The 13599-nt window shown below is 45.5% G+C and overlaps 1 protein-coding gene across 1 annotated transcript in view; it reads right to left on the reverse strand.

The window, feature by feature from the left end:
• nek11 (NIMA-related kinase 11) overlaps positions 1 to 13599 on the reverse strand; it is a 52574-nt gene that overhangs the window by 19575 nt on the left and 19400 nt on the right. Inside the window, exons 9-14 of the mRNA XM_020617390.1 lie at positions 9963 to 10033; positions 8985 to 9104; positions 7262 to 7355; positions 6936 to 7046; positions 3956 to 3968; positions 3349 to 3470 (exon numbers count right to left, since the gene is read on the reverse strand). Of these exons, the coding sequence (XP_020473046.1) occupies positions 3349 to 3470; positions 3956 to 3968; positions 6936 to 7046; positions 7262 to 7355; positions 8985 to 9104; positions 9963 to 10033 (531 nt within the window). The remainder of the gene's footprint in view (positions 1 to 3348; positions 3471 to 3955; positions 3969 to 6935; positions 7047 to 7261; positions 7356 to 8984; positions 9105 to 9962; positions 10034 to 13599) is intronic.

Consider the following 13599-nt stretch of genomic DNA (forward strand, 5'->3'; position numbering starts at 1 on the left):
TACAGCATCGGGGACAGAGAGCTGCTGGCCATAAAGTTAGCCTTGGAGGAGTGGTGACATTGGCTGGAGGGGGCCAAGCAGCCGTTCTTGGTCTGGACTGACCATAAGAACTTGGAGTACTTACAAACGGCCAAAAGACTGAACCCTAGACAGGCCAGATGGTCTCTGTTTTTTGACCGCTTTTCTTTCTCTCTCTCTTTTCGCCCAGGTCGCCGTAACGGCAAAGCAGATGCCCTTTCTCGTCAGTTCTCCAGGGAGGAGGAGTGCACAGAACCAGCATACATCCTGCCCCAGTCTGCCCGGGTCGGAGCTGCCCACCTCAGCATTGAACAGGAGATCATCGACGCCCAGGAGTCAGAACCAGGTCCCTCCACCTGTCCACCAAATCGTCTGTTTGTCCCCGCTTTACTTCGCACAAAGGTCCTGCTCTGGTGTCATGACAACAAGCTCGCTTGCCATCCAGGGATAGCACGGACCTGCTATGCTGTGCAGAGACGGTTCTGGTGGCCAACCCTGAGGGAGGATGTCCGCAGCTTCGTGGCTGCTTGCCCGGACTGTTCCAGGAACAAAACACCCACCAACAGACCCGCGGGACTGCTATGTCCCCTTTCTGTGCCCTCTAGGCCGTGGACCCACATCTCTGTGGACTTTGTTACAGGTCTGCCCCCATCTAAGGGCAACACTACTATACTCACCATAGTCGACCGTTTTTCTAAGATGGTCCACTTCGTTCCCTTGCCCAAACTGCCGTCAGCCAAAGAAACTGCACAGCTCATGGTCCTACATGTTTTTCGCCTGCATGGCCTCCCCAGAGACGTGGTGTCTGACAGAGGCCCTCAGTTTGTGGCCCGTTTCTGGAACAAGTTCTCTCGACTCCTGGGCATATCAGTCAGTCTCTCTTCGGGCTTTCATCCACAGTCCAACGGTCAGACGGAGCAGCTGAATCAGCAGCTGGAGACAGGCCTGCGTCTCCTGTGCCACAGGGACCCTTCACTCTGGGCTGAGAATGTCACCTGGGTGGAGTAGTCACACAACTCCCTTCCCTCTACAGCCACTGGCATGCCCCCATTTGAATGTGTGTACGGCTACTCACCTCCCTTGTTCCCCAGTCTGGATCCGGAGATCCGAGTACCATCGGCTTCGGCCTTGGTCCGTCGATGTCATCGGGCCTGGCAAGGGCCCGCCTGGTCTTGCTCTGCTCTGTCCGGTCCTACGAGAAGTGGGCCAACATCCATCGGTCCCGGGCGCCCACATACCAACCCGTCCAGAAGGTCTGGCTGTCTGCCCGTGACCTTCCGCTTGAAGTGGAACGAAATTTATTGGATATTTCAAACTTTTTTAACAAATAAAAAACTGAATAATTGGGCGTGCAAAATTATTCAGCCCCTTTACTTTCAGTGCAGCAAACTCTCTCCAGAAGTTCAGTGAGGATCTCTGAATGATCCAATGTTGACCTAAATGACTAATGATGATAAATAGAATCCACCTGTGTGTAATCAAGTCTCCGTATAAATGCACCTGCACTGTGATAGTCTCAGAGGTCTGTTTAAAGCGCAGAGAGCATCATGAAGAACAAGGAACACACCAGGCAGGTCCGAGATACTGTTGTGGAGAAGTTTAAAGCCGGATTTGGATACAAAAAGATTTCCCAAGCTTTAAACATCTCAAGGAGCACTGTGCAAGTGATAATATTGAAATGGAAGGAGTATCAGACCACTGCAAATCTACCAAGACCTGGCCGTCCCTCTAAACTTTCAGCTCATACAAGGAGAAGACTGATCAGAGATGCAGCCAAGAGGCCCATGATCACTCTGGATGAACTGCAGAGATCTACAGCTGAGGTGGGAGACTCTGTCCATAGGACAACAATCAGTCGTATACTGCACAAATCTGGCCTTTATGGAAGAGTGGCAAGAAGAAAGCCATTTCTTAAAGATATCCATAAAAAGTGTCGTTTAAAGTTTGCCACAAGCCACCTGGGAGACACACCAAACATGTGGAAGAAGGTGCTCTGGTCAGATGAAACCAAAATCGAACTTTTTGGCAACAATGCAAAACGTTATGTTTGGCGTAAAAGCAACACAGCTCATCACCCTGAACACACCATCCCCATTGTCAAACATGGTGGTGGCAGCATCCTGGTTTGGGCCTGCTTTTCTTCAGCAGGGACAGGGAAGATGGTTAAAATTGATGGGAAGATGGATGGAGCCAAATACAGGACCATTCTGGAAGGAAACCTGATGGAGTCTGCAAAAGACCTGAGACTGGGATGGAGATTTGTCTTCCAACAAGACAATGATCCAAAACATAAAGCAAAATCTACAATGGAATGGTTCACAAATAAACATATCCAGGTGTTAGAATGGCCAAGTCAAAGTCCAGACCTGAATCCACTCGAGAATCTGTGGAAAGAACTGAAAACTGCTGTTCACAAATGCTCTCCATCCAACCTCACTGAGCTCGAGCTGTTTTGCAAGGAGGCATGGGCAAAAATTTCAGTCTCTCGATGTGCAAAACTGATAGAGACATACCCCAAGTGACTTACAGCTGTAATCGCAGCAAAAGGTGGCGCTACCAAGTATTAACTTAAGGGGGCTGAATAATTTTGCACGGCCAATTTTTCAGTTTTTTATTTGTTAAAAAAGTTTGAAATATCCAATAAATTTCGTTCCACTTCATGATTGTGTCCCACTTGTTGTTGATTCTTCACAAAAAATTACAGTTTTATATCTTTATGTTTGAAGCCTGAAATGTGGCAAAAGGTCGCAAAGTTCAAGGGCGCCGAATACTTTCGCAAGGCACTGTATCTGCTGGACAAAGTAGTGTATTGACAGAAACATCAACAGATACAGAACCACTCTGGTGAGTGACAGCTTCCAGACCGTCTGATATGAAAACACAGTGGCTTAACAAAGTGTTCAGACCCTTTCACTTGTTGCACACTTTGTGCTGTGCATTTAATTTTTAATGGGTAAAACTGCCATTTTTCACTCGACAGCACAGTTACCTGTTTTTAGACTTCAAAATGGGCACTTCAGCGCTGTTGTTTTATCTTATTCTTGTTTACATTTTGGAAAATGAAGTGCACCAAACTCAGTCTTGGCAGTCTGAATTTGCTGTGTAGCTGTGGATATGCTGACAGTTCTCACTGAATTACTTTGATGATGAAGAAAACTTAAAAACGTGATGAGTTTTAGTGAAGTTCTGTTGTTACAAGGAGCATCCTTTGTATGATTTTCAAACTGGTTTATGAAGGTTTGTTTGGATCAGAGATAGCAGTATTTTCATACAGTGAATCTAAAAATATGTACCATGTCTGTGAGTTGTAATTGTCACACATAGACTCACCTGTGGGTCTGACAGGTCCGACTGCGTCTCTGCAGGTGTTTCTGTCTCCTCATCTTCTGAGCAGGAGTCAAACCCGTCCTGGTTGTAATAAACCTCTGCAGCCTGAGGGTCCTCTGGGATGTCTGTACATACAGGTACATGAGTCAGTTACTAGTTTACCTTCTGAAAGCTCAGTTTTCTCCAAACACAATGAAACATCTAACCTCAGTTTGAGGAATCTGGAAAGAAATGATGTCTTTTAAGTTCAACTGGGTTAATGTGGCTGCAAATGTGAATGGATCAAATATGTCTAAAAAGTTAAAACCTCAATGTAACAATTCATAAGTTGTTTATTATATTACCTTATTCATTATTATACATCTGTTATTAACACTGCACGTGGGTTATTAATTATTTGCCTATTATTCTGTATATGTGAACAAACACAGTAGAGTCCAAAAACTGTTGAATAAAGTAATAAATAAAGACTCACTGGGTCCTCACTGGATTTAAAGTGTCATTTTGAACAGGACAGAATCACTGCTCCTGCCAACGAGCTCAGAGTTTTAAACATGGATGTTTAATTCACGGGTCTTCCTCTTAGCCAATCACATGGCTGTGATCACACAGAAGGTGGGGCTCTGGGAGCAGACATGGCAGAGGTTCAGAGACAAAAACTAAAAGACCTCTGGTATATATGCTGGTGATCTTCTGTTGTTGTTATTTTGCACAAACCCCATCCAGAGAAAAATAGCTCCAAAAGGGCCAGTTCATGCTGCTTTGCCAGCTCCTCGCTGCATAGAACAATGCGTTAGAGCCGTTTGCCAAAAACAAACATGTTTCCTGAGGAGGAAACCTGCCCTTCAGTGCAGCAGTGTGGCTCACTGGGGGTTATTAGCTGGTGGACAACAGTGGAGTCCACAGCACAGAGCGATAAGCTGGACCAGGGTCTGGACTCACACACATTACGGTGAGGACACTACGTTCACTGGTGCTGCTGGTCTCTGGATGAGGCTTGTGCACAGTAACACACACATACTAACAAACCTCCTCCCCTCTCCTCTCCCCAAATGAGTTGGTGTGCAACTGAAGGAGCTGAAAACACTTCTCACATGATGACGTTAAAACTGTATCTCTCCTCAAAGTGTCTTTTTGTTTTTATTTCAGCGTTTGTGTCTGAGCCACAGAAACGCTCCCATGAAGTTTCATCATGTGTCCCAAAGCAGTTTGATGCAACCAAGCTTCTGTAAACCCAGTACTGAGCCACAGAGCTGCTCACTGTTTCCCTTAGCTTCAGTCGGCATCTCCGCTGCAGCTGGGAAGAGATTTCAGACGAGCTGAGTCGAACCTGGAGCCGAATCCTGAACAGGAATTCACCTATTCACAATTTGATCCACAGAGAGATGACTGCATCAGCATCTCAGGGCAAACACTAACTGAATACTAGATGAATACTGCATTTGCCCTGGCGGCTGCAGGGCAGAGGACCAGAACAACCTGATTTCTGATGCTGTGAAGTTCAAAAATATAAAAACAATAAATTAATTCAGCCTTTTTTCCCTGATGTGAATCCATGTGTCTGTGTTTAAGGGCCTGAAAACCCTCACTGCAGAAAACCTAAATTACATCTGCATCCAAGGGAAAACATGAAAGTGTTGATGTTTTTGGTCCCATCACACACCCATGTTGTACATCCAGTTTATTTTTGAATTCCCTGCTGCAGCACTTCTGCTCTGCAGCTCCAAATTTAACGCCTCACTTGGATTCAACAAGCTTCAAAGGAGTCATTTCATAATCAGGCCTGTTCGAGATCAGATTAGTGGCTCTTAAACTGGCGTCCAGGGGCCTCACGGGGCCTCCAGGAGTCCCCAAGGTTCCAGGTGACTCCCAGTGAAACATGAGGTTCTCTAATGCAATTTCACAGCTGTTTTGTAGACAGGAAGGCGTCAGCTGAGCGAGAGGGGACACAGCTGGCGTGTGACTCACTACATTTACTCAAGTAGAATCTCACTACATGTATCTGATAACTTCACTTCCTTTTCAGAATCAGATCAGAATCAACCTTCTGTTTTGGTCATGTGCACATATCAAAGTATTTGTAAAACTGTTGTAGCATCTTCACATCTCGCTGTGAACAGGACCATGGATTCTGTTCAAAATAAGTGGAAAGTAAGTGAGTACATTTACCCGAGCGCTGAAGTACAATCTCGAGATATTTATACTTTACTTGAGTATTTCCCTGTCCTGCTCCTTCATACTGTGACTTCACTCCATATCAGAGACAAACCTTGTACTTTTTACATGTATCTGATAACTTCAATTCCTTTTCAAAATCAGATGAATCAAACCAAACCCAATAGAATCATCAGACTAATCCCTGGTGGGAATTCCAAGTACTTCACAGTATAAGTATATAAGGTCGTTAACATCAGCTCCACCTTTACCAGCTGCAGCATTAAAGTGATGAACACAGTAATGTATCAGTCCAGTCCAGTAGTATCGGAGACATTAATTTGATATGGGCCGTTCTGCAGGATGAGTACTGGTACTCTGGTAGTTCCGTATTCAACTCAATTCAAAAACTTTATTACAGATTCAAGGGATATTTGGATGCTGATACTTCTGTACTTTTACTTCAGTAACATGTTGAATTGTGAGTCCATGTTGCAGCCCTCACTGTAACAACGAGGCCACCAAGACAAGCAGCTGAGTTTGCTCTGTACTCAGCACTGGGCCTGTTTCTTAACTATATGTTGGACTTTATTGTGCAACAAAGGTTAGTGGCTAAAACTGATCCAACCACAATGACATACTCATGTCAAATCCCTAAAACCCAGGAGTGACTCCTGAATTCTCCCAAATTGAAACAGGTTTTCCGACTGCTCTGCTCCGACTGGGCTCACTTCTCCTCACAAGTGAAACATCAGAGAGGACGACGGGCTCAGGATGATAACAAGAAGTACTGGAAGTCCTTGCTCTGGTTCAAACCTTCTATCAGAACTGACACTAATTTTAATGAGATTAAGGCTTATGGCTTCTCTAATACCCGACAGCTCCCGGAGCATTTTCTAGATGCACACTCGATTAAGTTGCTTGAATGCAGAAATCTCCGGAGAGCTTTTCAGAGCAGCTGTAAATCTCATTAGTTTCCTCAGTTTTTCTAGGGTCAGAGTACATGGAAAGTAATATTAACCCCAAATCCTACCTCCAGACTGATGCAGCTGCAGTGATTTACTTTAAGGAACTGATCTGTGTTCCCTTCACAGGCTTCAGCATGAAGGAAACTGAATCATGAACTGGACCGGCAGCTCCACCATGAGACCAACAAAGAGGACCTAGTCTACATCTCTGCAGTGGCCCCTTGTCAGGGGGCCACACCCTACAGCTGAGAGGATGAAGGTGCTACTGTATACAGGCCTATTTATCATTTTACACCACATCTCCAGCTTAAAGTTAAAAAATATAGAAATCTGAGAATAAAAATCAAGTGTTGACAGTTTCTACTTCATGTGCACAGCGTGCATGGAGACATTCGGAGTGGACATCTGAATTTCCCTCAGGATCAATAAAGTATCTGTCTTTCTATAATGAAGCTGATGGTTTCTCACCATGCAGCTCTGTGTCCGACTCATCCTGCTTCCTGATTGGCTGCGACCCCCCTGCTGAGTGGTAATCCTGGCTGCTGATTGGCTGGCGCAGCCTCTGTCTTCTCTGCTCTCCTATTGGTCAGAGCAGAAGACGAAATGAAACTCAGTGGAGTTTGTCTCAACATCCACAGACTCAGGTTTCAGCTGGTGAGGCGGCATTGGTTAATGAACCCTGTAAGAGGATTAACAGGTACCCACGGCAGCAGCAGCGTGTGCTCTGCCAGGTAAATCCAACATGACTGAAATGTTGAACTGCTTTTCAACTCAGCGGGGTCACCGATTCTTACATTCAGAACATCCAGGCTGACGTTTTCAAAGTGGAGGCTCCTCAGCTCTCTCCTGCGGGTGTGGACCTCTCTGTACTTCTGCTCAGCCAGTTTCCTGTAGTGACAGAAACACGAGGCATCACTTTGGAGCGTGGCACTGAGAAGCACACATGCGTTTCAGAAATACTGACTCTCCACCATCCACCAAGTCTGTACAAAGGGTTCAGGTCCACAGTTGCTTTGTAGCTGAGTCAGAAAAACACTGCCGTTTTGATTAATGCTGTCCCTGAAGGTGCAGCATGAAGCCTTGGTCATAACAGTGTGGACACACCCGCCTGAAGACTTTGCCATTTTCTGAAGGTGAATCTCCTGTAAAATGTGACTTTTGCACCTGGTAAAAGTGGTAAAAGTTTAAGAGTGATTTGTATGAGCACAGTGAGAGATGTTCGTTTGACTGTGAACAGAAAAGCTGCAGTGGCTCTGGTGATGGTGATGCTGCAGCAGAGCGTATGTGCCACATGTGCAGTGATTTGTTTGTAACCTTTAGTGACGTGCACTGCAACAAATACACAGTGATAAACCTGTTGGATTCTGTCATATGGAAACCTGTTCGGTGCCCCACCATCGGTTTATTTCTGCTCCTGCGCTGATACCCTGACATCACTGCAATGTTCTACACAAGGTTTTTGTTTTGTACTTTTGGTCACAAGGAGGAACAAACTGTAACAAACAGAGTAAAAATGCTGCTTTATTTCCAGACGCACAAAGAACGGTGGGAAAACCAGAAAAACTGTGACACGTGTTTAACTGTTAATTATTTCTGGGCATTACAGGACGGTTGAGATGCTGCGGGTCGTGAGTGATTGCTGCAGCCAGTTATTTCCTCAAAACAGCACTGACACATGGAGGCGGGATGCAGTGATGGAGGCGAGCAGCCCTGTTAGCCATGAGAGCATCCTGGAGGCTTGTCCACAGTTTCTGCATTTCACCTTTTGTTTTCTCTATCAGCCATCAGTATTTCCCATAATCCTCCATCTGTTTTAAATCTGTCTGAACAGACAGGCATTCAGGTTGTGTTTCAGATGTGAGGTCCCACAGAAATGGCCAAAGTGCCCTCTAATGTGATTACTGTCTGAATCAGTTCTCTGTGTGGCCCTGATGAGGCTCCGTCAGCCTCGTTCTGAGGTGTTTACTACCCACAGAGCAGCAGTAACACATGCTTAACAGCCGCTCACCATGATGAGTCTCATTTAACACGGCAGCTCAGAGGGACGTCTGCTTTGCTGACACTTTCTGTGGCTGGACAGAATATCTGCTGATTCATGTCAACTACAACTGGTTTACTCTCCACCCAACTCCAGCTCTCATTTAACCAACAAGCTGCTGTTACAGGAGTTAAGGCACAGAGGGTGCACCTGGCCACAGCAAAGGCTCCAATACTGCTATAGATGAAAGCTCAGTTTTTGAGTTTCAAAACATTTCTAAAGACGTGTCACTGTGGGTTGCTGAGTGAAGACTGTTGGACAAAAATGGCAACTGTATCCATTAAAGGCCAACCAGGTGGTTCCAGTGGCACACAGTGTACATGTGCACATTGTGTGCACAACAGTGGTTTGATTTGCTTCAGGTCTCGCCCTCTGTCTGCCTCAGTTTCCGGAACAGTAAAGTCAAAAAATGCATGTATGTGTCTCTGTATATGTTTGTACAGTATCTCTGTGTATGTCTATATACATGTGTGCATTACCGGTGTCTCCTGGCCTTCTCATCGGCAGCCTGCAGTTTGCGGAGCCTCATTTTCTCTCTGGGCGTCATCTTCTCCACCTCAGACTTCTCCCTCAATGTCTGTAGGTGGACCTTCATCTGCCTGAAGACACACACACACACACACACACACACACACACACCTGTCAATCATCTGGGACTGTCCAATCACATCACTGACTCCTCCTTTGGCTACCAATTCCTTGATTCTGTCAATGTGACTGAACACCACTGCCGTGGAAGGAGCCGCCTGGCCTCTGTTGTTATAACTGACCCAGGTGTGTTACAGTAGTGACTATGGATTATCTGACAGCAAACGGTGTGTCATCTGTCAACTCACACACACAGCCCGTTAGCGCTTAAACACAGCTCGATGCTCTAATTATAGCAGCAACTCACTGGAGAGAGGGAGTGTTATGAGTAATAGTGTGTGTTTGTGTGTGTGTGTGTGTGTGTATGTGTGTGAGAGAGAGACAGAGAGAATGTGGAGGCCAAGAAGCATAATGAAGAGGAGGGAAAAGGAGGGGGAGGAAGAAGAAGACTGGAAAAGGGAGAGGAGGCAAGAAAATACAAAAAGAGGAGGGGAGAGCAAGTCGACGGACAGAAAAGACAGGAAGCACAACACCAGACAATGAAGAAAAGAAAAAGGCAAGAAAGGAGAAAAAAGCAAAACATGAGGAATAAGAGCAGCGAAGAATAAGATGAAGTAGAGGAGTAACAATCAGAAGAGGAGAAAGATGCAGATTTAAACAAGAGGGAAAAGAGGACAGAAATGAAAGCAGAAGAGGGAGAGGATAAAAAGAAGCAAGCAGAGGAAAATGCATGAAGAGTAGAGGTTGAGGTAACACAACAGGAGACAATGAAAGACAAGTCAAAAACAAAGGAGAGAGAGGACAAAGTAACAAGAGACAAACGTAACTGAAGAAAGAAAAGCAAAGATGAGGAGGAAAACGAGTCCTACATTTTCTCGGCGATGAGTTCAGCATCCTCCTCTCCTCCTGACGACACACAGACAAACCTGTCCTTCATCTTCTGTAAGAAACAAAGAGGACAAACATCAGGAGTCCTAATTTTTCTGTTCTACAGTTCAAGATGTTGAAACTAGAGGCAAGAGGTTTGAGAGGTACTGAGTAACAGATTCATGTGGCTGCTTTAACGTCCCCTCCTCTGCACATACAGCCTGTCATCATCATTCGGCCCCTCAGTCCGGTAAAAATAAACATGGAGGAGAGTGACAACAGCGACGAGGTCAGTGGAGAGACCAGGACACATGTGGTGGACTTTTGTGGAGAAGCTTCTGATCGGGCTAAACTGTAATTAACATATGACCCAGCAGTTTGGGAGGAAACTGGGCCATTTGACCGTTGCACACACGATCTGGTTGTTATTCTTGTGTGCACATGGCTCACATTTCAGTTACAACTGTGCATGTGTGGCAGTTTAGGAGCTCAGTGGTGTTCACACCAGAGCCGGGTACATGGCACTGACACACACGGATGGGAAGCAGTAACACACAAAGATCAGAGCTGAGCGTTAAGGCCTGGAACTAAGACAGACACTACTATTGCTCTGAATTCATTCATGACATTAAAACCCTCAGTTGCTCCTGTTTATCAGTATCATACTGTTTCAGCTCCTGGTTGCAGAGGTCTCTGTGTGGCAACAATGTCAGGAGAGTGTAAAAAAAAAAAACAATAAAAAGTCTCCGGTAATAAAAGCAGAGAGAACAAATTTGATGATGAAAAAGAACAATTAAAACCTGAAGTCTTTGGTGCCACAAGCCACAAGATGGTATAAACCAAACCTCAGAGTTATGAAAAAGACCCCTGAAGGAATCTCAGACCATGAGAAGCGGAAGTTCCCTGGTCTGATGAAACAGAGACTGAACGTTTTGGCCACAGTTCCCAGCAGTGTGTGTGGAGGAAGCCAGGCCCTGAGCATCACCTGACTAACACCATCCATCAGGCTGCAACTGGGAAACTAGTCAGGATAGAGGATGGATGGATCCAGAAAAATATAGACCAATTCTGAATGAAAACCTTCTCCAGACTGCTCAGGACTTCAGGCCGGGGCTAAGGCTTACATCTCAACAAGACGATGACCTGAAGCATATGGCCAATCAAACACAGGAGTGGCTTCAGGAAAACTCTGTGAAAGTCCTGGAGCGGCCCAGCCAGAGTCTGGACTTGAACTCAACAGAGCATCTCTGGAGCAACCTGAACATGGCGGAGCACCACCGCCCCCCATCCGACCTGGCTAACCTGGAACGATTCTACCATGAACAATAGAAAGAAAATTCCAGAAGAAAGGTGCCAAATTTGTAGATTCATTCTCAAGGAGATCTGAGGCTGCTGCTGCTGCCGCCAAAGGTGCTTTAACCAAGTCCTAAGTGAAGGGTTTGAATACTGATGTTGATGGGATATTTAAGTCTTTTATTTTAATACATTTACAAAACACTCCAAAAAACAGTTGTGACTTCATCCTTGTGGAGTACTGTGTGTAGACTGATGAGAAAAGAATGAATTGAATCCATTTTATGATGAGTCTGAAACCAACTATGGAAAGTTGGAAGGTCTGAATACCTCCCGTACTGAGTGTAACTGCTAGCTTGTCAGACAAGTAGCTTTTTACTGGAAGAGGACGGCACCTGGTCCAGAACAGACTTTTCATTCAGAGAGGATGACCAAACACGATGGCAGCGGAAGTCTGGGCTCTGCAGAGCTACATACAAGTCTGAGAAGAACCGGTGTGTGTCGCAGAGCATTTCCTGGATTAAACTGTGTGGAAAATGTGAAATAATGCATTGTGTCACACAGTTTTGCAATGACTGCTGGATCTTTGCAGCTTGTCGAGGTGCATCGTGGGTAGAGTTTTCTTAAGCTCCGAGAATGTGCCTAACGATCATTATGTGCCAACTGGAATCTAATCAATTGACTTTCAGCTGCAGTACAGAACTGAAATAGGCATGATGTGAAATTATGAAACTCCCTTTTAAGTATGAGTGAATAAAAAATTCACACAGAATGCATGTGTGTGTGTACATATACTGTATATGGTATTAAAACTAATGATGGGACACAGGTTGACCAGTCGTCTTCCTGCTCTCACTGAGGCCCATGCGATCTCTTCATGTGTTCACAGAGCAGATCTTCAGCTGAAAGCCCTCTCCACTATAATACCCCATAGTGTTGCGGTACAATATGAAAACCCATAAGCATAATGATATTTCAGCAAAAACCATGGCAACCGAGTTCATAAAAACCCTAATGTATTATTCCTCTCCAGGTGCTGTGGACATCCCCAAAGGAAGAACATCCAGCTGTGATGGATGGCAAACGATATGAGATGATATCCTGCCAACACACTCACAGTTCTTACCGTGGTTTAATGGGGAATAGGTTTTGCATGTGTGTGGTACTGTATGAAATAGGTCACCACACAAGCAGCTGTGAGTAAGTGTATGTGTAACAGTTCACTTGTGTTTCCCACTGGGCCACACAGTCCCCAGCTGAGCGCCGCTGTGCTGGAGTTCTCCCTGGAGAGCGAGGTGGTCACCCCTGTGACAAATCAAAACTGTCTATGTTCGGCCTTCTTAGGGTCTTTGGGTGTGGTCCAGACATACCGCTCACAGATCTGAACATGGATAGTGCCCCGTTACTGTGCTACTCATGGATCGGCCGTAACAAACAGGTACACCAGGGCTGCTTCCCATTACCTTAAAATGTCTTCTCACTCCCATCCCTTACATTTTCTCCTCACATCTTAGTCCCGCCCATGTAAGATGCAAGGAGCAAGCACTTGATGAAATGTTTTTAGAGACGAGACGTGCTCCAACCTGTCAGCTGCAGCATCCAATCACTGACTGCTTCCTAATGAAGGGTTGTGTTACCAAGGATGGTCTCTAGTGTCTGTGCTCATGTTTCCTCTTAAATCCTCAAACCTCTGCACAGCAATAAGGGAACAGATGTCTTTGATGGTGGTGGACCAGAAATGAATTCTGGGACATCTGAGGGGTGAAGAGATTGAAATAAGGTAATGGGGAGATTAACATTCTGAGACGTCTGCCTTAGTCGTGGGGCAGCTGTTGTTCAGTGGGTAGAGCAGTTGTCTCCCAAACGGAGGGTTGGAGGTTCAAATCACGGTGCCTGCAGTCCACATGTCAAAGTGTCCTTGGGCAAGACACTGAACCCCCCCAAATTGCCCCTGAGGGTTAGAGCCATCGGTGTGAGTTGACACCACAGATGGCTGCCTCAGTTCTGTACCGGAAACAAATTCCTTGTGTGTAACATACTTGGCCTAATAAAGGTGATTATCCAACAATTCCAACATTTGTTGTCTTAACAGGCTCCTGGTCTCAGCGAGGCTCAGACGTTTCTAACTGAATCTCCACTGTTCCCTCCTGCCATTGTATCCTTATACACAGTGCTTTCAGCATCTTCCTGGGGGAAGCAGCGGTGGCGTGCAGTGCGCGATGCCTGCATTCCTTTGCATATAGTTGAATATTCATGAATCTTGGAATTCAAAATGAAGAGCAAAGACCAGATGTGTTTTCAAGCCTTTTTCAGAGCTTTATTCAGCTTCTTTGGTGGAAAAACTGT

Source organism: Monopterus albus, unplaced genomic scaffold (genome assembly GCF_001952655.1).
Source record: "Monopterus albus unplaced genomic scaffold, M_albus_1.0 scaffold189.1, whole genome shotgun sequence".
Lineage (NCBI taxonomy): Eukaryota > Metazoa > Chordata > Actinopteri > Synbranchiformes > Synbranchidae > Monopterus > Monopterus albus.